Source organism: Falco naumanni, chromosome W (assembly GCF_017639655.2).
Source record: "Falco naumanni isolate bFalNau1 chromosome W, bFalNau1.pat, whole genome shotgun sequence".
Lineage (NCBI taxonomy): Eukaryota > Metazoa > Chordata > Aves > Falconiformes > Falconidae > Falco > Falco naumanni.
Window position 1 is genome coordinate 3,458,624 of NC_054079.1, and position 23,107 is coordinate 3,481,730.

The following is a 23,107-nucleotide window of genomic DNA, read 5'->3' on the forward strand; positions in this document are numbered from 1 at the left end:
ATAAAGCTGTCGAGGCAAGAACCTTCATGTTACAGGGTAAGGATGAAGATCCAAAAAGGATACATGAGGAAGTAGAAAACATGGTAATCCTTCTTGTATGTAGGTGGGATCCTAGGATGCTCTCGACAAGTGCTACCCATAAGCGTTACTTTGAAGCCAGGATCAAAACCAGTAAGACAAAACAGATATCCCTTAAAATTAGAAGCAAGGAAAAGAACTGAGAAATTAATAGAGGACTTTAAGACATTTGGATTATTAATATAATGTGAGTCGGAATATAATATCCCTATTTTACCAGTCAGGAAGCCTGGGACAGATAAATATAGATTAGTGCAAGACCTATGGGCTATTAATTTAATCACTCAGGATATCCACCCTGTAGTTGCTAACCCCTATACTTTGTTAACAACTCTTACTGAGAGTCATCAGTGGTTCACAGTGATAGATCTGAAAGATGCCTTCTTTTGCATACCTCTGAATCAATCAAGTCAGACTTTCTTTGCTTTTGAACGGGAAAACCCCCAGACAGGTTTTAAAACCCAACTCACTTGGATGGTGTTGCCACAAGGGTTCAAGAATAGTCCCACAATTTTTGGGAACCAACTAGCAAAAGAATTAGAGATCTGGAAGAAAGATAATCCAGAAGTCCTACGATATGTAGGCGACATTTTACTAGCAACTGAGACTGAGGAAAAGTGCATGGAATTGACAATCAGCCTGCTGAATTTCCTGGGCCAAGGAGACTATAAAGTTTCCTGAGAGAAGGTGCAAATAAGTTGACAAGTTTTATAGTTAGGATTTGAAATTATTCTGGGACAGCAGAGACTAGGGACAGATCAAAAGGAAGCCATCTGTTGAGTGCCCCAGCCCACAACTGCCCGAGATCTACATGTGTTCTTAGGAATGGCTGGTTGGTGTAGACTATGGATACTAAGTGATGGGTTGCTAGTCAAACCTTTGTATGAACTGTTAAAAGAGACTCCTGAAGGGCTTATAATTTGGACACCAGAAGGAAAACAGGTGTTCCAAGGCTTCAAAAAGGCTTTGACATCTGCTCCAGCATTGGGACTCCCTGATCTAACAAAATCCTTTGAATCGTTTATGCATGAGGGACAACATCTATCATTAGGGGTGTTAGCCAAAAAGGTTGGAGAAATTAGAAGACCTGTAGGATATTTCTCCAAACAACTGGATCAAGTGAGTCAGGGATGGCCAGGATGCCTGAGGGCCATAGCCGCCACAGTACTACTGATTTAAGAAGCCAGGAAACTGACACTGGGACAGAAAATCATAGTATATGTTCCCAATGCTGTGAGTGCTGTACTAGAACAAAAAGGGGAGCATTGGCTCTTCCCTAGCCAGATGCTCAAATATCAGGTGGTCTTAGTGGAACAAGATGACGTCAAATTAAAGACAACTAGCTCTACCAACCCAGCCCTATTTCTGACATCTACATCAGATGAACCTTTGATCCATGACTATCTGCAAACCATAGAACAAGTATATGCCAGTCGTCTGGATTTGAGGGATGAGCCCTTGGAGAATCCTGACTATGAACTTTTTACTGATGAAAGTAGTTTTGTCCAGAATGGAAAACATCAAGATGGATATGCAGTGCTGTAAGAGACTGCGCCGGTGAGAACCACCATCACCACAGAAGATGTTTGTCTCAACATTAATATGGCAGGAAAGTCACACCATTGCCACAGCAGAGGACTATCTCAACATTGTTAAGGCAGGAAACCCACCAACTGACACCATGGAGCAACGGGGGGGAGCTAATCCTGAGAAACTTAACCAAACCCCTGTGCATGCACCCAGGTCGTGGAGATTGAGGGGCCTGGAGACCTCTGAGAACCACCTGACAGTATCGTGACAACCCTATAAAAGAACGGAACCAACCAACATCAGACGGAACGTTCCCTCACTGGTCTTTGAAATGAATCAGACTGTTGGGACGCTGCAGCTCTGGGGTGGTAGCTATTGCTGTGAACTCTTTCATTCTTTCCTTCTTTCTTTCCCTCCTTTCTCTCTTTATCTCCCACTCTCTCTCCTTTGCATTTGCAAACCTGTTCTCAGGCAAATAAAGTTTCTTGACTCCATTTTGAGTCTTAATCCTGTTACTGAGAATACAAGCAGAACCTCGCTCCGGTCTTGGACTGGCATGAGAGACATTTTAATTGGCATCATGGACAGGATTCTCAGTGAAATAGAAAGTGCCCAGGTGCTTTATGAAAGACTCTTATGTGTGCGTGTGTCTGAGATGGACCTTGGTATGAAGCAAGTGCAGAGTCTGGATCCGTGGTTCTGCTTGTCCACAAGGAAAACAGCCAGAGAAGGACAAAGTGATAGAATTGAACAAGAGATGAGTCTCCAAAGAAGTTTAATGGTGTGACCTCTGAGAGTGAGGAGGGGGAACAGTAGTAAAGAATTTACAGTGAGGCCCTCTCAGGACAAAATAACCCCTCTTTGGTGAAATGAGTGCCCACACATCTACAAATGTTCGTGATGTTTTCACCACCGAATTATGGGGCAGAGATTTCTATAAACTGGGATGACTTTTTGGGAACCTATCATGCTTGCCTGGCTCCCCAAGGGTGAGAATAGGCAAAAAAATCACTGGTTCCAATCACAGAGTATAGTGGATAGGATCATGATATTGCAGAAGGAGGCTAAAGTTAGGCCTGGAAAAGGAAAATCCATAATTTGTGCCATTTTAGGAGCAAGTTTGGCTGTAACTGTGGAAGATAGGAGGCAAAGACTGTGTCAAGATGATGCCATGGTAGATTCCTTGAAAACGGCAGTTAAAACACTATGAGAGCAGTTAGAAGAGACCAAACAGCTATTAGAGGAGGAAAGAAACCAGAATGCTTTTCTAAAAGAGACATTAAGAGAAGAATTGTGGAAAGAAAGTGACTCCTTTGGAGAGGTAGAGTCGAAGTTAACAGAGAGAAGGATTAGGCAAATACATCCCCAGGGGGATTTACAGAGAGCAAAAGAGGCAGCAGAAACCCCTCCTCACATGTATCCCCTAGTCAAGACTGAGTATTTATATAAGACAGACAATGACACTTGTCCCCAAATTGTTACTAAAGAGGCTCTGTTCACAGTGACAGAGTTAGCAAAATTAAGGAAGGATTTTGCAAGGACTCCAAAGGAATCCAAAACAGAATATGTTTGGAAAGTGTCCTTGTCAGGACACTTTTTTTGTTGTCAGAGAAGGAAGCAGAAAGATACTGGGGTCCCGGTGTGTTTTTAACTACCAGCAACCATCAGACCCCATGGTCATTAACACAGAGGGAAGCGTATTGGGCTGGGGAACTGAACCCTTTGGAGAGGGGAGACCCCGTAGCCATAAAAGGTACGATGGATCAGCTAGTAGAAATTGTACAAAAGGCAGCTTGTCTGCAGATGATGTATGACAGAAGGCTTGAATCTCACCAGGGCTCTCCAATAATGATGCCTGTGGACCCAGAATGGATGACTCTTCTAATTCGAGGAATTCCTGATTCTTTAAAATTCATTGGGATCCAGCTACAGGGGAAGATACAAAATACCCCCGTAGCAGATAGAGTTACATGGGGGGAAGTTGCCCAAGAGCTAATTAATTTTGGGAGAAAATATGGTCCTGTTGCTGGATCCTGCAAAGACCCGAAACGAGAGTCGTACGAACTATAGGAAAAGCTGAGGGATGGTCAGCGCTGGTTCAGAGAAGTCAGGATTCGAAATTGGTCCGATTTACTGATCCTGGGAGAGGGAGACCCCTAAGTCGACAGGAATGGTGGCAACTGCGGCTCCAGAGAGGTATTCCCCAGGACCTAATGGATGGGGTCCCCACCCAGAAATTGGAGAAACTTGTACAGATATGGTCAGGGCACAAAGTTAGTTTTGAGCCAACCTCTAGTGCCCCACCATCAATAAGCATCGGGGGAAAAGCTGATGAAGTAAAGAGGGCAAAGGGAAACTAGACCCTCCATCCTCTGAAGGTGAGTGGGGGAATGGAGAGTGAATGTTTATAAGGCAAGTCACCTTAAATTTGAGAGGGGATTTAATGATTACATGGCTGTAGGGCCACGGAAAAAAAACAATAACCTTTTAATTAACACAGGGGCACAAATCACCACTCTGATGTGGAGTGAGGCGGAGCAACGTGGAATTTTGACTTCATCTGTTGCAGATTGTCTTAAAATTTTGCTAAATCTTTCTGTATTTTGTGTTTGTTTGAGAAAAGGTTAGCTATAAGAGCATTTTGATTTTAAAGAGTTAATCTCCATGTTAGCTATGCTGCTTGTTATCCAAGACTGTTACTTGAAGTCCCTATGCTATAGACCATAATAACCTTAACCCTCACTCTCTAGACTATAACCAGAGCACCTAGGTTCTATTGTGTATAGGATGAGTTATTGGATAGTTTGGCAAGGCAGATATCCAGCCATCCAATTTGGCAACAAAACTTACTTTTAAGGTGTCCTGAAGTGAACTACCTTCGTTATAATACTAAAGAACACATCCACAGGTCAAGAAGACCCTTGCTCAGGTGAAGACCCTTCCTCTGCGCAAGCGTAGTAACAGAAAAGGATGACACAACAAATATTACAAGTATACGTAAATTACTAACCATCATTGCAACTGGGAGTGTACAACCTTGTAATTTTGTGTATAAATGCAACAGTGAAACCTACACAGGTGTGCTTGATTTGTGGAGATTCCACCCAGCACTCAGCGCTGCAATAAAGGAGTGCCTGCTTCTTAATGCTACATTGGTGTTAAGAGGTTTGACTCCCGATTTTGGTGACAGTAATGTCATTCTTTTGTATCTCATGTAAAACTTTAGTTTGTTTCTAAATCTTATTAAGGTCAGTAGATATTCTACCACTTTGGTACACACACCCCCTTAGATGGTAATGTCACCGAAATCTCGGAATGAAGAACTTATCGACACCAATGTGATGTAGATAAGCAGACACTTCTTTATTGATGGCCGGGTGCGTGAGCGAGTCCTCTCACGATCAACGCACGCCAGGTCTCAAAATCAAACACCATATATAATACTTATCATACATATTCATTAACTATTCATGCATAATCATAACATTTCCCAAAAATCATTAACATATTCTCCTCCCATATCCGATTCTGCGCAATAAAACTTAGAAAGGTCCAGAAATGGGTCTGGGGTACGATTTGGGTAGGTGGTATATGAGTCGGTGGTCGCGATCTCCCCCTGCCGGAGTTACCTTTTACTAAAGTTCACGGTTTCTTGGCAGGCACCTACAAGCTGTTCCAGTCGACTCTCCCCAGTTCCCATTAATCCTACATTCTGACATCTCAATATACTTTCTTTATACAGAAGACTAGTTAGATACAAAGAAACCTTTCAAACCCTAAATTATTACTTAAGCTTCAACAATGATTCCAACCCATTCTTCTGGCCTTAGTACAAAATGTACAAAGGGTCTCACAACTACTTTTACTAAATAATCATACCTTTCTTCAACAGATATTTTTATCCTCCTATATTTCTATTCTATAAAATAACTCTATAAAATCAGATAATCAAACCAATAAAATCAATTGATCTCAACTCTTTAACAAATCGACAACATTTCCCCCCTTTGAAAGTGTTGAAAATCATTATTTCAATACTTTCACACTATTTACATGTCATTTGTTTCAACATATTTTGGTGACGGATCATGTCTTGATAAAATAGTTGGTACTTCTCTCATAATCATACGATTCACTGCAATTCTATTGGTAAACTGTTTCTTCAGACATGCATATACTAGCATGCTCATCAAAAGACAATTAGTAACAGAAACCAAGTTTTAATTATAGATTTTATCCAAGAGCTCAAATTCCATCCCAGTTTGCTAAAAATTTTACCAAGCCAATCTTCTGACATATCCTTTTGAATTGCTTCAGTTTCTTTTTCAATTTTTCCTAATAGGTCTAGATCTTGTTCCACATCCTGAGTGACATTTGGAATGTGGATACAACAGTGGTCCAGTTTATCCCTGAGATATCCACACACTCCATGTTCTTTAAGTAGGAGCATATCTAGTGCCATTCTATTTGTAAAGTCATTCTGGAGGTTGCCTGTAATTATATATTCAATTCCTTAAACCCCTTTTTGTTAAAGTTTGCTAATTTTTCCACTTGACCAGTTAACTTATAAAGCCATGCTCTGTTCCTATATGAAGCTATAGGATTTAAAAGTGATTCAAGTGCCCAAACAGTTTTCACTCCTATAAATGGTTCATTCCAAATATCATCATTTATCTCAGATCTCTTTATTCATTTCAATTCTAAATTCTCTAAGGATCCTTTAAATGGTGATTTCTTCCAAATTGGACACAATGTTGGCATGCCTAAAGTAATTTGTTTCACCTTACCATCTAATGGTAAATGTGTGGTCCAGGTTCCATCACTTAATGCCCAAACTAAATGTCCAGGACTTCGAATAGTAGATTTTCTACAACTAAACAAAGTTCCTCTTCTGACTGTAAAAGTACTGGTTAAATTGAGAATATTCTTAAGACCTCGACAAAAACAACCATATTTCAAAGCAGCGGCCAGCGGAGGAATTCTTTGGATTACTAAGTCTGCATTACTGCAATCATACACTTTTTCACATTTCCACCATGGCACTATTTTATTTTCCTTCTCTCCCAATGAAGTTGACCTATCATTGACCCAGGGTAATACTGAAAAAAACTTTTCCCTCCCAGGTAAAACACCAAAAAGTTCTTGCTATATACTAAAAATGGGAATATAAGGTCATAGACCAAACTGAATCCCAAACTATTTCCTTTTCCTGTATGGTTCGATTCTTTTTCTCACATTTTGTCTCGGTTACCCATACACTGATGTTTGTTGTAGCCATTTTAGGATAATAACACCATCCTTTGTTCCCTGCATCTCCCTCTAATCCTGGTTTAGCTACAAATCGTCCTTTACATTCCCACATAGTTGAATATACTGGTGATTCTTCTCCAACTTTAACCTTTTGCAATTCCCAAGTTTCTCTAGGTTCTTGTTTACAATCCACAGTCTCATTTCCATATTCCAATTTGGTCAAATTCATGGTTAAGATTCCCCATGGAATAGATTCACCTACTGCCCTCGGTATTGGTAAACAAGCAGTGATCTGCGTGATGTTTTATAAATTGGCAAATTCTTTAATCAATCTTACCATCAAATCTTCCTCAGCCATTTGTTTGGGAATGTCAATCACTTGTTCTGTTTCTATTTGTCTTTTGTTCCTGTCCACCAAGCCATCCCATGATCCCACCAACATTACCAACCAAAAGAAAATCCAAAACCAATCATAACCTGATATAAAAAATTAGACATGTTTCAAAGTCAATTTTTAAGTCTCTGGGTCACGATTAGCAATCTTCCACAGAGTAGATGCTTTCTTCATGGTGCTTTCTTCACTCGAGTATAATGTATCCAAGCATCCGATTCTGCAATTTTGATAGCTGTAAAAGTGGTTAGCAGTATCTGGGAAAGGTCCTCTCCAGCGCTCCTGCAAAGGTTCAGAGGTCCAAGTCTTCACATAGACATAGTCTCCTGGTTGGAAATCATGCACTGAATTTTCCAGGGATAAAGGTCTATTCCAAATTACTACACTCTAAATCACAGCCAAAGTTTTCCTTAGAAAAAACAAATAGTTATACACATCTTGTTTTCCTTTTACATGTATGTTTAGATTTGGTTCTAGAGACTCATATGGTTTTCCATATAACAATTCATAAGGACTGACTGAGGTTCCACTCTTTGGCTGTACCCTGATACATAATAATGCCAATGAAAGTGCCTGAGACCACTTTAAACTGGTTTCTTGACAAATCTTGCTTATTTGTCGTTTCAAAGTTTGATTCATCCTTTCCACTTTCCCACTAAACTGTGGTCTCCAAGAGGCATGTAAATCTCAATTAATACCTAATACTTTGCTAACACTTTGTACTACTTCAGCCACAAAGTGTGGACCTCTGTCAGAAGAAATTCCAATAGGAACTCCAAATCTCGGAATTATTTCCTGTAATAACCACTTCACCACTTCTTTTGCTTGTGTAGTGCGACAGGGAAGGGCTTCTGGCCATCCTGTAAAAGTATCAACCCCTACCAGAATGTACCGATACCCATTTTGTCTGGGTAATTCTGAAAAATCTACTTGCCAATAATCTCCAGGTTCTACACCAGATTTCAGTCTACCCATTTGAACCTTTTTCTTAATCATTGGATTATTTTTCAAACATACTTCACACTTTGCAGTTATCATTTTAGCTATTCCCAACATCTTAACTGATACCACTTGTTTTTGTAAAGATGTTACTAAAGCTTCTGCCCCCCAATGACATTCTTGGTGCTTTGCTTGAATTATCTCTCTCATTAAAAGAGGGGGAATTACTACCTGTCCATTAGGAGTTATCCACCATCCAGCTAAGTTTTTCTTAGCATTTAATAAATGACCTAATTTGTCATCTTCCTCTGAATATTTCGGTTTTTCCCTAGGAAGGGTTACTGTTTTAGAAGGAATTATTGCCATTTGCGATGTTTGTCTCTTTGCTACCTTCTTTGCTATTTTATCAGCTAAATTATTTCCAATTATTATTTTTATATTCCCAATCTAATGTGCTTTACAGTGCATAATTGCTACTTGATCTGGTTTTTGAACTGCTTGCAATAATTGTAAAATTTCTGTTTGATGCTTAATGTTTGATCCTTGAGAGGACAATAACCCCCTCTCTTTCCACAAAGCTCCATGGACATGCACTACCCCAAAGGCATATTTTGAGTCAGTCCAGATATTTACTTTCTTGTCTTTGCTAAGCTCTAAGGCCCGGATTAAAGCAATGAGTTCCGCTTTTTGTGCTGATGTGGTACTCGCCAATGTTCCTGCTTCTACAACTCTGCTGTCTGTTGTTACCGCATATCCGGCATATCGGACTTCTTGTTCCATAAAACTGCTTCCGTCAGTATACAATTCCCAGTCTGGTTGCTCCAATGGTACATCTTTCAAATCCTCACGACTGGAATAAACATACTCGATGGTAGCCAAACAATCATGTTCTAGTTGTCCTTCTTCCTGTATGGAACTTAAAAACACTGCAGGATTTACCAGGTTAGTCGTTTTTAGAATCACATCATCTTGTTCAGTCAATACCACCTGGTACTTCATCATTCGGCTGGGAGACAGCCAATGTCCCCCCTTCTGTTCTAAAACAGTTATCACCATGTGTGGGACATAGACTGTTATTGTTCTTCCCAAAGTCAATTTCCGAGCTTCTTGTATGAGCATCACTGTTGCGGCCACTGCTCGAAGGCAGTTTGGCCACCCTTTACTCACTGTGTCCAGTTGTTTAGAGAAGTATCCGACTGGTCGTTTCCAGCTTCCCATCTTCTGGGTTAGTACTCCCAGTGCCAGGTGTTGCCTTTCATGAACAAACAACTGGAAATCTTTGGTTAGATCCGGCAGTCCCAAAACAGGTGCAGACATTAAGGCACGTTTCAATTCTACAAAAGCCTTTTGTTGTTGTGGGCCCCATACAAAGGGAAAATTATTTTGGGCCTCATACAGTGGTTTAGATATTAGCCCATAGTTCATAATCCAAAGGCGACACCACCCAGTCATTCCCAAAAATGCTCTGAGTTCATGAATATTTCTCGGCTCAGGTATACCACAAATAGCTTCTTTGCGATCTTTTCCTAATTGCCGTTGTCCTTTTAAAATCTCAAAGCCCAGATATATCACAGTCTGGCAGGCTATCTGGGCTTTCTTCCTGGACACTTTGTATCCATTTAGTCCCAGAAAATTCAAGAGATCAATAGTCACCTGTATACAGGTAAGTCTTTCTTCTGCAGCAATCAATATGTCATCCACATATCGTAATAGTAAATGCCCAGGTCTTGATTTATCCTGTTTCCAGATTTCAAGTTCTTTAGCTAATTGATTTCCAAAAATAGTTGGACTGTTTTTAAATCCTTGGGGTAATCTAGTCCATGTCAACTGCATCTTTCGCCCGGTTTGAGGATTTTCCCATTCAAAAGCAAACAGTTTTCTGGTTTCCCTTTCCAAAGGTATACAAAAGAAAGCATCTTTTAAATCAAGCACTGTAAACCACTGATAAGTCTCCCTTAACGCTGTTAACAGTGTATAAGGGTTTGCTACTACAGTATAAATATCCTTAACTATTTGATATACTGCTCTCAAGTCTTGCACCAGCCTATATTCACCCGAGGGTTTTCTGGCTGGTAAAATAGGAGTATTATACTCAGATTCACATTCTTCCAAAATTTTATACTCCAAAAATTTATCAATCAATTTCTTCAATTCCTGTCTCACTTCTGATTTGATTAGATATTGTTTAATTCTCACTGTTCCTGCACCTTCCTTCAAATCTATTTTAACAGGTTCTGCTAGTTTCGATTTACCAGTAATATTTGTTTCCCATACAGAAGGGATCACTGCCAAATCCACCTCCGGTGGAATTTCTTGTTCCTTTACCTTTTCTTGTATCATCAAGATTTCTCCCGTTTTTGACTCAGGTATTTTCAAGAAAAGTTCTCCTTCGTCAAAAACAATCTGTGCATTTAATTTGGATAACAAATCTCTTCCTAAGAAGGGTATCGGACATTCTGGTACATACAAAAATTCATGTATAATTATCTTATTTCCAAATTTCAAATCCAGGGGTTGCAAGAATGGCCTGTTTTTGTTCCAGTTTTTCCTTTTCAGGTATTTAATAAAAAAATGTCGCTCCTGTATCCACTCCCAACCTCACAATTTAAACATTTTTTTTCCCACTTTCTTATTATCAAAAATTATAGCCATTACCAAATTATCTCTAATAGTTAGCTTACATTCATCCTGCCAATCCTTTCTTTGTCTTAAATAAAATAAACAAATCCACATCTGGCATTTTATTCCATTTCCCTTCTCTTTTACAATACAGCATTAACTGCAAAATAGTGTTATAATTCAGTGTCCCATTCGTGGGCCACTTTTCCTGATCATCCAATATATACAAAGGCCACCAATTATTACAATACTCAAATTATTACAATACTCAGTCATCTGGCTCTTTTGCAGATCATCCTGTAAATTTCCCCAATGTGCCAATAAACATCCCAACAAAGAATTTTTTGGGATTTTGTCATTTACAGCAAGATTACCCATGCTTTTACTTTTAAACAACCGAGTTAACTTAGTTGCCATGGTGTAATTACTCACAGTACAATACACAATTATTCAACTCTGTCACTCCGATCCGCGGATCCACACTCCACACTCGCTTTCGTGCTCAATTGCACGTCTCACCCTTACAGCCACACTCACACTTTCCCACAGTTACTTTAAACAAACATATAACACAATATTATACCTCTTAATTTTCTTCTTAATACACAAACACAAAACCACAAGCACAAAAACTTCTTCTAACTTTTTGTTAGAGGCACTACCTTAGAGAACACTATAGCATATAGTTTCTCTTGTTTCCACTTTTGTCCAACCCTGCAATAGCTTTCGCTTATGTCTTACGGGCAGACGCCTAGGCTTCCACTTCCACAAGGATCCTTTTAGTCCAACCCTGCGCAGCTTTCACCGCGTCTGACAGGCAGACTCCTAGTCCTACCCTGCGCAGGTCTTTCACCGCGTCTGACAGGCAGACTTACTCAGTAGGACTCCAACCCACTGGTGGGACTCCAACCCACTCCTTACCACACACTTATTATAGTGGGACTCCCCCCCACTTTCTCTAGTGCACTTACTTACTTTAGTGGGACTCCCACCCACTTAATACAATTAAAAAAAGAAGTGTCTTACCAAATATCCAGGGAACGTCGCGAAGAGCCTTACGGATCGGGGATCGATGAGTATCCCCGAGAAATCCTCGGTGCCGGCTGGAACCGATCAGGTCCCCGACTCCTCCGGTCTCCTTCAGCGAGGTCCCATCTGGGTCGCCAAAACTGTTACTGAAATCTCGGAATGAAGAACTTATCGACACCAATGTGATGTAGATAAGCAGACACTTCTTTATTGACGGCCGGGTGCGTGAGCGAGTCCTCTCACGATCAACGCATGCCAGGTCTCAAAATCAAACACCATATATAATACTTATCATACATATTCATTAAGTATTCATGCATAATCATAACATTTCCCAAAAATCATTAACATATTCTCCTCCCATATCCGATTCTGCGCAGTAGAGCTTAGAAAGGTCCAGAAATGGGTCTGGGGTACGATTTCGATTTGGGTAGGTGGTATATGAGTCGGTGGTCGCGATCTCCCCCTGCCGGAGTTACCTTTTACTAAAGTTCACGGTTTCTTGGCAGGCACCTACAAGCTGTTCCAGTCGACTCTCCCCAGTTCCCATTAATCCTACATTCTGACATCTCAATATACTTTCTTTATACAGAAGACTAGTTAGATACAAAGAAACCTTTCAAACCCTAAATTATTACTTAAGCTTCAACAATGATTCCAACCCATTCTTCTGGCCTTAGTACAAAATGTACAAAGGGTCTCACAACTACTTTTACTAAATAATCATACCTTTCTTCAACAGATATTTTTATCCTCCTATATTTCTATTCTATAAAATAACTCTATAAAATCAGATAATCAAACCAATAAAATCAATTGATCTCAACTCTTTAACAAATCGACAACAGTAACAGCATGTCAATCTAATTTACCTGTTCCTTTTGGGGCTGGGAGATCAGGGGTAGTTACTTCCCATTCCTGTTCTTCTATTCCTTGTCTTATATTAAAGGATGCATCTTTCCATAATTCTCCCTCTAAGATACATTAGAAAGCCCTCTTTCTGGGACTTTAGGAAATGTGTACGGACCCAGTAACTGGTTATTTTAACTATTTATATATTTTTCTGTATTAGTTTAAAAATGCATATTTTCCTTCCAAGGATCCTTTAATGGGTGCCTCTCAGGGTTTTTGCATTGTTTTATCACTATAACTAAGCAAAGGATAGCAATTTCTAGTACCATTTCTCATTACAAGAAAATTAATGTTTTTCCAGATGCACTCTATTACTACTACTATTCTTTTTTCTACTTATTACTATTATTAGCATACAAAATTAATTATCAAGTAAAACCTAATTCAAGATATGGTTTTCCAGAATCCTTTGTACAGTTCATCAAACTTTAATAAATTTTAATGTACAGTCCTTGGTTCGTTCAGCAGTCCACTGTTTTGTTATAGGTGCTTTCTTCACTCAGGTATAATGTATCCAGGAGTCTACTCCTAATGTCACTGCTGTGTGGGTAATTAGTAAAACAGTATATGGTCTCTTCCATTTTTCTTTTAGTGGTTCATCTTTTCAACTTTTGCGGTAAACCAATTCTCTCTCCTGGTTGAAACTGTTGTACTGGTGAATCCAAAGGCAAAGAAGGTATTTTGATTTACATATCTATGTAAGGAGGGTAATGTTTGTGACAGAGAAATTAAATATCTCCTTAACATTTCTTCACCTTTAATATGCATTTGGTTCTCTTTTGTGGTTAGGCTATTAACTGGATATGGTTTCCTGTATAAAGTTTCAAATGGGCTTTCCCCTTCCTTTGTTCTAGGGGCAATTCTGATTCTCATTAGGACCACAGGTAATAAATACCTCAAACCATTTCATATGAGTTTCCTGGCACAATTTTGTTATCTGTCTCTTAATTGTTTGATTTGTCCTTTCTATTTTCCTGCTAGATTGTGGTCTCCAATGGGTGTGCAAATCCCATTTAAACTGGAGGAATTTGGACACTACTTGGACTATCTCTGCCATTACCAGAGGACAATCCTTCTGGAATCCCAAATCAAGGAATTATTTCTTTTAATATTACCTTAACAGCTTCTCTTGCCCGACTGGTACGGCAAGGAAAAGCTTCCAGCCATCCTGAAAAAGTACCTACTCAAACAAGCAAATACTAATACTGATTGCACCTCAGTAACTCAGAGAAATCTATTTGCCAGTGTTCCCCAGGAACAATTTCTCTCTTCACATCTCCCAGTGGTTTCTTTTGGATTTTAGGATTATTCATACAGCACATCTGGCACTTCTTCACAGTGATGTCTGCAACGGTATGCATTTTTGGTCTTACTGTATATCTTTTCATACTATCTACTAAGGCTTCTGTTCCCAAATGGGTTTCATTATACATTTTATGCATGAGCTTTTCCATCATTCTCATAAATATTAATACTTGATGATCAGATGTCACCCATCATCCTTCAGAATTTTTGGAACATTTTAGTATCTCGGCCAATTTATCTTCCTTTTCTGTATATTTTGGTAATTCCAAATGCATTTTTCTTTCAGGTATCCATGTTCCTAGTATTGAACCTTTTATTGCCACCCTTCTTGCTGCTGCACCTGCCTGTCAGTTTCCTAAGTTTAGGTTCTTGTTCTGGCAGGGGCAATAGGGTGGCAGGGTCCAGGAAGATTACTGTTTTAAAACTGATGTCATCTTGTTCCAGCAACACAGCTTGGTATCTTGCTAGTTGACTAGGAGAGATCCAGCGATGTCCTTTCTGTTCTAGAATGGCTGTTACTACATGAGGAACAATGCTGTGGCAGCTACAGCTCATAGACAAGCAGGCCAGCCTTTACCTACTTCATTTAATTCTTTAGAAAAGTAAGTGACTGGCCTCTTCAAATCACCAAGCATCTAAAGTTAACACTCCCAGTGACACCTGCTGCATTTCATGTATTCCATCAATTTTGTATTTACCTTGCCATGGCTCCAGTTGCTTTGCCAATATATTACCAAACAGTGGAACTGTTCTTGAAACATTGTGGGAGCACAGTCCAGCATGACTGCACTTTTTTTCCAGTGGTCAGGTTCTCCCATTCAGAGGCAAAGAGGGTCTGACTCCGCTCAGCAACAAGTATGCATCTTTCAAATCCAGAACTGTAAAATAAACATTTGTCTCAGGTATGGTGGTTAAAAGCATTTATGGATTTGGCACCACAGGATGAACATCTACAGCAGGGGTCCTCAAACTAGGGCCCGTGGGCTGGATACGGCCCCCCAGGGTCCTCAATCCAGCCCCCGGTATTTACAGACCGTCCCCGCCCCTCCCCCCCCCGCTGGGGGTTGGGGGGGGAAACCAAGCAGCCGCAGATGACTGCCTGCCACTTCATCCGCGTGCCGGCCCCCTGGTTAAAAAGTTTGAGGACCCCTGATCTACAGTGATCCTATTTATTTCCCTTAAATCTTGGAGCAACCTGTACTCATCAGTCTCGGGTTTATTTATAGGTAATATAGGAGTATTATACTCAGACTGGCATTCTTGCAACAGCCCATGTTCCAGGAAGGTGCTAATTATTGGTTCCAACCCTTTCCTAGCTTCCATTTTGATAGGGTATTGTCTTTTCCTTACCAATTTTGCACAGGTTTCAACTCAATTTCAATAGGAGATACATTCTTTGCTCTTCCTGGTTTCTTAGATGCCCAAATCAAGGGAATTACTGCATTCAATACCCTGTCTGGGATGTTGTCTTCAGGCTCCTTGGAAGTTTTATCTGTCAGCAAGCAAATCTGTGCTTTCCATGCCACATCAGGTGGGATGTGGAACTGTACAGAATTCTCAGAGAAAGTTATGCAAGCATTCAGTTTGCATAATAAATCTTGTTCTAATAAAGGGATGGGGCATTCTGGCACATAGAAATTCATGAGTTAATTTAGTATTTCCAATTGTGCATTCCACAGTGTCATTGTTTAACCCCAACTGGCAACCAAGCACCATGCAGCTGCATGCTCACTCTCCCTCACCCAGAGGGATGGGGAGGAGAATCAGAAAGGAATGTAAAACTCAAGGGTTGAGATAAGAACAATTTAATAGGTAAAGCAAAAGCTGCACATGCAAGCAAAGCAAAACAAGGAACTAATTCACTACTTTCCATTGGCAGGCAGGTGTTTGGCCATCCCCAGGAAAGCAGGGCTCCATCATGTGTAATGGTTACTCAGGAAGACAAATGCCATAATGCCAGATGTTTCCCCCTTCCTTCTTCTTCCCCCAGTTTATATACTCAGCATGATGTCATATGGTATGGAATACCTCTTTGGCTAGCTTGGGTCACCTTTCCTGGCTGTGTCCCCTCACAATTTCCTGTGCCCCTCCAGCCCTCTCGCTGGCAGGGCCCAAGAAACCGAAAAGTCCTTGATTTAGTATAAACATTACCCAGCAACAACTAAAAACATCAGTGCATTTATCAGCATTGTTCTCATACCAAATCCAAAACACAGCACTGTACTAAGAAGAAAATTAACTCTATCCCAGCTGAAACCAGGACACATAGGTTTTAAGAAAGGCTGTATTATTTGTTTTCCCTTTGCCCCTACAATTGGGTTTGTCATTTTACTTAAAGGTCCTTTAAAATGAGTAATTACCGAATTAGTTGCTCCACTATGTATAAATAATAATGATAATGATAATGATGATGATAATAATAATAATAATAATAATAATAATAATAATAATAATAATAATAATAATAATAATAATAATAATAAATAATAATCTCATTACTGGACTTCACTGGAACCAGGGGATCAGGTGGGGAAACCGATATTCTCCCCCAGTCCCCTGACTCACTCTTTCCCAGTCAAGTAGGACACTCACTCTTCCAATGTCCATTTTTCCTGCATATAGCAGTGATTCAGTCCCAAGGGTGTTTGACTGTGTGGATTTCTTCCCAACCTTGTTCCTATTCTTCCTCTTCCCCTCTGTTACCTGTACCAGTCTGTTATAGCTTCTGCCAATAGAAATGCTTTTTGCTCCTTTTTCCCCTCTCAGTTCTTATACACTTTGTATGCTATCTCTATCAACTGAGATAAACATTCCTCCTGCCCCATCAACCACCTGCAACTTTTTCTTACATCTTGTGATGATTTTCCTATGAATAACATGTTAATTTTTTTTTTATTAGCTTCCTCATCTGGATTTAAATCCGTCTACTTTTTGGCTATCTCACAACCACTCATAAAAAGCCGACAGACTTTCTTTACGACCCTGTTTTCCAAAAGCTGGTACATTCCATCAGAGTTTTCCCCATAAGAGCTGACAGATTGCTTCCAGTTCAAAAAATCAGAGGTAATAAACAGCACATTTACAAAAAAAATTGTAAGACCTTCACCCCTAATTCTCGTCTTAGAGCAGTCCTCCTAGAAACAGAGCTAAAGTTTTCATCACACATCTAGTTTCTTTGGTTTGTTTTCTCATTTCTGTTTCTTTTTTTTTTTTTTTGTTTCTTCTCAAAAGCATCTGGTGATTTTTCATGCATTTCTACCATATAGAGGTGTAAGGGCCCTTTCTGAGAAAAGGCTTTGTTCATTGTCTGGGTGCCAGGTTGCAGAGTGATTTTGCCACACCTGTCTGTAATGAGGGATGTGCCCAAAGCTTCCCACATCTTAAGTACTGGGGAAGAAGAGACCTCCTCAGATGAGCATGGAGGAAGTAAACAGCTTGGTAGAGTGTGAACTGACTGTAGAGGTGCTTTGCTGCATGTAGGCATATTCCAGGGCAGAACTTGGGTGGATAAGCAATTGTATATAACTGGTACTTATGTATGCAATGGGGGATCTCACATGGGGTCTGTGCCTTCATATGCCACATGGAGGCAGGACTGTGGGCACCAGCAATTGTGTCACCAAAATCGGGAGTCAAACCTCTTAAAACCAATGTAGTATTAAGAAGCAGGCACTCCTTTATTGCAGCGCTGGGTGCTGGGTGGAATCTCCACAAATCAAGCACACCTGTGTAGGTTTCACTGTTGCATTTATACACAAAATTACAAGGTTGTACACGCCCAGTTACAATGATGGTTAGTAATTTGCATATGATTGTAATATTTGTTGTGTCATCCTTTTCTGTTACTACGCTTGCGCAGAGGAAAGGTCTTCACCTGGGCAACGGTCTTCTTGACCTGTGGATGTGTTCTTTAGTATTATAACGAAGGTAGTTCACTTCAGGACACCTTAAAAGTAAATTTTGTTGCCAAATTGGACGGCTGGATATCTGCCTTGCCAAGCTGTCCAATAACTCATCCTATACACAATAGAACCTAGGTGCTCTTGTTATGGTCTAGAGAATAAGGACTAAGGGTGTTATGGTCTATAGCATAGGGACTTCAAGTAACACAGTCTCTGGTAACAAGCAGCACAACAACCCATACATCATTGGTTAATAATTGCTAGCATAATTCTAACATGGAGGTTATCTCCTTAAAATCAAAATGCTCTTATAACTAACTGTTCCATAAACATAAAAAATAGAAAGATTCAGTAAAATCTTAAAATAATCTGCAACATTTCCCCCCTTTTAAAGTTTTGAAAATCATCTCAAGACTTTAATCCCTATTTTTAAAATTTATCTATCAATTTATTTGTACTTATTATGTGCTAGTGGGAGCCTTAAATCACTCATTTTTCATCTGGTTACCACCTGGATTAGCATCAGATTAAAGATAGTCTTGCTGTTTATTTGCTTCTTTAGACAATAATAAATCAGAAAAATTGTCAAAAAGATTATTAACAAAACTAATGTAGTGATAATCAATGATTTAACCCAGTAACTCAAATTCCATCTCAGTCCAGTGAAAATTTTATCTATCCAATTTTCTTGTATGTTTTTTTTTTAAGTTTTTGGGTATCAGTTTTTATTTTCTCCAATAAGTTTAAATCATATTCCACATCTTGAGTCACATTTGGCATATGTATATAGCAGTGGTCCACTCTATCTTTTAGATATCCGCATAGACTAAACCGAATCCCAAATTATTTTCTTCCTTATTGAATTTGGTTATTCTTTTTATATTTTGCCTCTGTTATCCATATACTGGTGTTTGTTGTATCTATCTTAGGGTAATGACACCATCCCTTATTTCCTAAACTTTCAAATAATCTGGGTTTTGCTACAAATCGTCCTTTACATTCCTAAATGGTTGAATATACTGGTGATTCTTCCCCAACTTTAACCTTTCATAATTCCTAAGTCTCTCTAGGTTTCTGTTTACAAGTCATTGTCTCATTTTATATTTTAATTTAGTCAGATTTATAGTAAAAATTTCCCCATGGAATTTGCTCACCCACTGCCCTTGGTATCGGTAAACAAGTTGTAATCTATGACACATTTTGCAAATTGGCAAACTCCTTGATTAATTTTAACATTAATTTTTCTTCCTGAGTTTTCTTTGGGAGATACATCAATTGTTCTGTTTCTGTTTGTCTTTTATCTCTAATTTTCCTCTCCCTAAGATCTGTGTCTCCATACCCTTTTGACACTTCATGTTGTCTAATTTTTGCCTCAGACCAGGTTCCCACTAACAATAATTCCCGAATCAATATTAATTCCACAAGTATTACAAACTGACATTCAGAATTAGTCATATTTCAGGGTCAATTTTGAAGTTTCAGCATCCCTTTTAACAATCCTCCATGCTGGTGGAGCTTTCTTCAGTCTAGTATAAAGTATCCACACATCCGATTCAGCTATTTTGGTGGTGGTGAATGTAGTTAGCAACACCTGGAAAGGTCCTTTTCAACATTCCTGGAGAGGTTCAGAAGTTCAGGTCTTTACATAAATGTAATCTCCCAGTTGAAAATAGTGTACAGGATTTCCTAAAGACAGAGGTCTGTTCCACACAATCACACTCCGAAGCACAGTTAGTTTTTCCTAGAGAAAGCAGATAGTTATATACATCTTGTTTCCCTTTTAACATACCCGAAGTGACGAACCATCCCACATTTATACAATGAAACAAATGAATATTCAATTAACGCCTATACATATTCGTTACCTAAACCCCGCTTCGTATGTTAATTAGCTTATCAGTCCGTTTCCTGGAATGTGGTGGTCTTGCAGGTTTGTAGGTGATTCATGTTCTTGTGACCATCTGATCTTCTCCAGCAAGGAAACTTAGCACTCCCTCCCTCTAGATAGCATTGGAATATCTCTCATCCTTTTCTCATTCTTTTTTTTTTTAAAATAGCCCCTTTTGTTAGAGGAAGAAGGACAGGCGTCTCCCCAAAACTGTAGTTGTCTCCTCAAAGCTGTGTGCCTATGTGACCAGACACTGCACCCATGACCAGTCACCATACCCACATTCCTGAGCAGACATATACAATCACAATCGATGTCCATTGTCCCCATTTCACACTATTTCTCCATATCAAAATTAAACATCAGTCTCAGGATGAAATATAACTTACAACTTGATTTCAGCATTGCTCCTACCAGGTTTGTCCAAAGTCACACAATCATCTTAAAGTAGCCAGAGGCCATGGTGCATTTTAACACTGGTCAGGAAGTCAGATCTCAACTTTCACCTTTGCAAAGACAAACATGCTTCAAAAAATGCAGTCTGTTATTTAGGAGCTGGTGGAGCTGTGCCGTTCCCACCCCAGCAGTTTTACATCCAGTACTCGCAATTGCCGGTATTAATGTCTGTCTGCCGCTTGCCGTTTGTTCCTTATCAGGACACCAGGGTGGTAATTCATCATCTAATCCCCACGCTATTCGTTCAGCAGTAGTCATTACTGGACAAGCTTTAGATGTATAATCGGGGGGATTTTCACACGGAGGTTGCCCCTCTGGCTCTTCCTCCGACTGAGCAGTAGGATCGCCGGGAGGCCGCACTGCAGCTTTAACAGCTGCAGCGACTTGCACCTCGCCGTGTAACTGCGCAGCCATACCCCGTACAGCCCGATACGTGCGAGCCAAAGTCTTTACCCCCTTAGTCCCGACTTGCACAGATTCCCACAAGTTCTCTCCCACTTTCTTCCATGTTTCATTATTGTATACATCTTGCGTAGAAGCAAGGTAACCACGGCGGCGACTCCAACATAGCAGATAAATTACTGCCTGCCGTGAGACTGGCGTTTCAGTTTTCTCTGCCAGTTTCATCAAACTGTCTACGATTGCTTTTTCCACCACTGATGCAGTGATTCCCATCCTGCTTAAGTTTCCTGACTCACCGGTCAGCCGTGCACGTTCCGCCTTTCTTCAGGCGCCCAGCTCTCTCTCCGCTGGCAGCAGGATCCTCGCCGGCTCCGCAGCTTGTAACACGATCCTTAATGAATCCTCCTGACTTTTCGACCGATCCACACGTCGGGGTCACCAGATGCTGCGGGCATTTCGGGCGAGCGGGAGTCAGATTCAAATACTCATGGAGTTCAAGATCTGATCCGTTTATTGTACAAACCAGGTACACTTTTATAAGGCACTCTATAAGCGTGTGATAATATGATTGGCTATTTTACAAGCGTATAATAATATGATTGGTTAACAATTGTTTATTGGCAAGATTTCTGTTTCTACTTTTTCAGGCACATAGGCTCTTTTCTGTTGTTTCCCAGCTCCTCTTATCGCGTCCTGCTGGCCCTGGTTTTGTGCAAGCACCTGCAATTTGTTCCTCCCTCTTCATTCCACTGTTCTGATCGTGCCCTCGTCTTATTTCTTCAGTATATTTCCACTTGCTTCAAAGTTCAGTATAATCACTCAATACAGCAAAAGCCCCAACACCTCCCCCTTTCTTTTTAAATACAGCATTAATACTGCATTCCATACAGCTTTGGAAAACATTGTAAAAGGCAAGGCACTAAAAGTAACAAAAGAATAACAAACAACAATATCAACACAGCAAGAGCCCCAACACCTCCCCCTTTCTTTTTAAATACAGCATTAATACTGCGTTCCACACAGCTCTGAAAACATTGTAAAAGGCAAGGCACTAAAAGTAACAAAAGAGTAACAAACAACAATATAGACAGACCTTGTTTCAGTAAATCCCTCAACCACCCTCCAATGCCCAAAGAAGCAAACCACGCATCTATACCTGAAGAACCTTCTTTAACTTGATGCATACGATCTCTTAACTCCTCCAGCTGTCGGTGGATACTTCGTCCCATTTTCCCTCTCTCCTCAGAAACAACATTAATTGCAGGAGAGTGTTATAATCTAACGTTCCTCCCTCCTGAGGCCATTTCGCATCACTCCCCAATTTATACAAAGGCCACCACTGATTACAATATTTAATCCATTTCCTTCTATTTTCGGTACCACCATGTCCTACGATATCACTCCAATGTTTTAATATACAACCCAAGGGCGATTTTTCACAGGGCTTACTCCTTCCATTTCCCATTTTACAATTTTAATTACTTTTTCTCCGGTCGCCTTAGCCACCCAAGGTCGGAAACACGGATAGAGCTCCTTGCTCATATTGCACTCAAACGCATGTCTCAAGCACTCTTGCACTCACACTCAGTCAAAATAATTAAGCTATACACGGAAAATCAAAATGCGCATCTCAATCACACCATTCACACTCTCCAGGCAGCCCTCAGTCACACAAGCAGTATGTTATACGGTACCGTGCACTTATGTACAACTTTTAGGAACACTGACAGTTCACAAAGTATGCATTTCAATGAACAATTGCCAAAAAACAAACAAAAAACAAAAACCACATTTTTCCTGGTCTTAAGCAGAGTGTTAAGTTTTCCGCTATTTGCCACGAATTACCAGAATATTATTATTTTTCAACATACATTTCATAACTCCAAGTTTTGAACATGTAACAAGACAACACATAGAACAAACAAGACACAGAGCGCTATTTCAGTTATTACATTCTAGGAATTCCCCAATTCTTAAGACAACCTAAAGGCTTCCCTTTTTTTTTTTTTTTTTTTTTTTTTTTTCCCTCCAGGGGCCTGCGCTGCGCGCCGGACGTCTCCGTGCGTCTCACCAGCCGCCCCGTTACTAAACATACCGTTTTATCCGCGGATCCAGGGGTTCTCTTCTGCTCCCGGGTGAACAGCTGAGAAGAGGAGGCCCCTCGGAGGAAATCTCCCGGGGCGTGCCTAGGAGCGTCCGCTCCGCAGCTGGTCCCTCAGCCGAGCAGAAATCCTCCTGCCTGGCTCGCCAAAACTGACGTGCGGAATTTGACTCTATAACTCGAAAGTTATAAAGTAGGTATGTTTATTGCGCGCAGATGCACGGGGGATCGCTCCTCCACAAGCGTGCATACCCGAAGTGACGAACCATCCCACATTTATACAATGAAACAAATGAATATTCAAT

At 40.2% G+C, this 23,107-nt stretch overlaps 1 protein-coding gene across 1 annotated transcript; it reads left to right on the plus strand.

Annotated features, from left to right (window-relative positions):
* Window positions 1-2,188: 2,188 nt before the first annotated feature.
* LOC121080663 lies at window positions 2,189-3,678 on the plus strand. The gene is given in 3 exon segments (XM_040578802.1): window positions 2,189-2,389; window positions 2,825-3,197; window positions 3,200-3,678. Coding segments are annotated over 3 exon segments (1,053 nt in total).
* The last annotated feature ends 19,429 nt before the right edge of the window (window positions 3,679-23,107 follow it).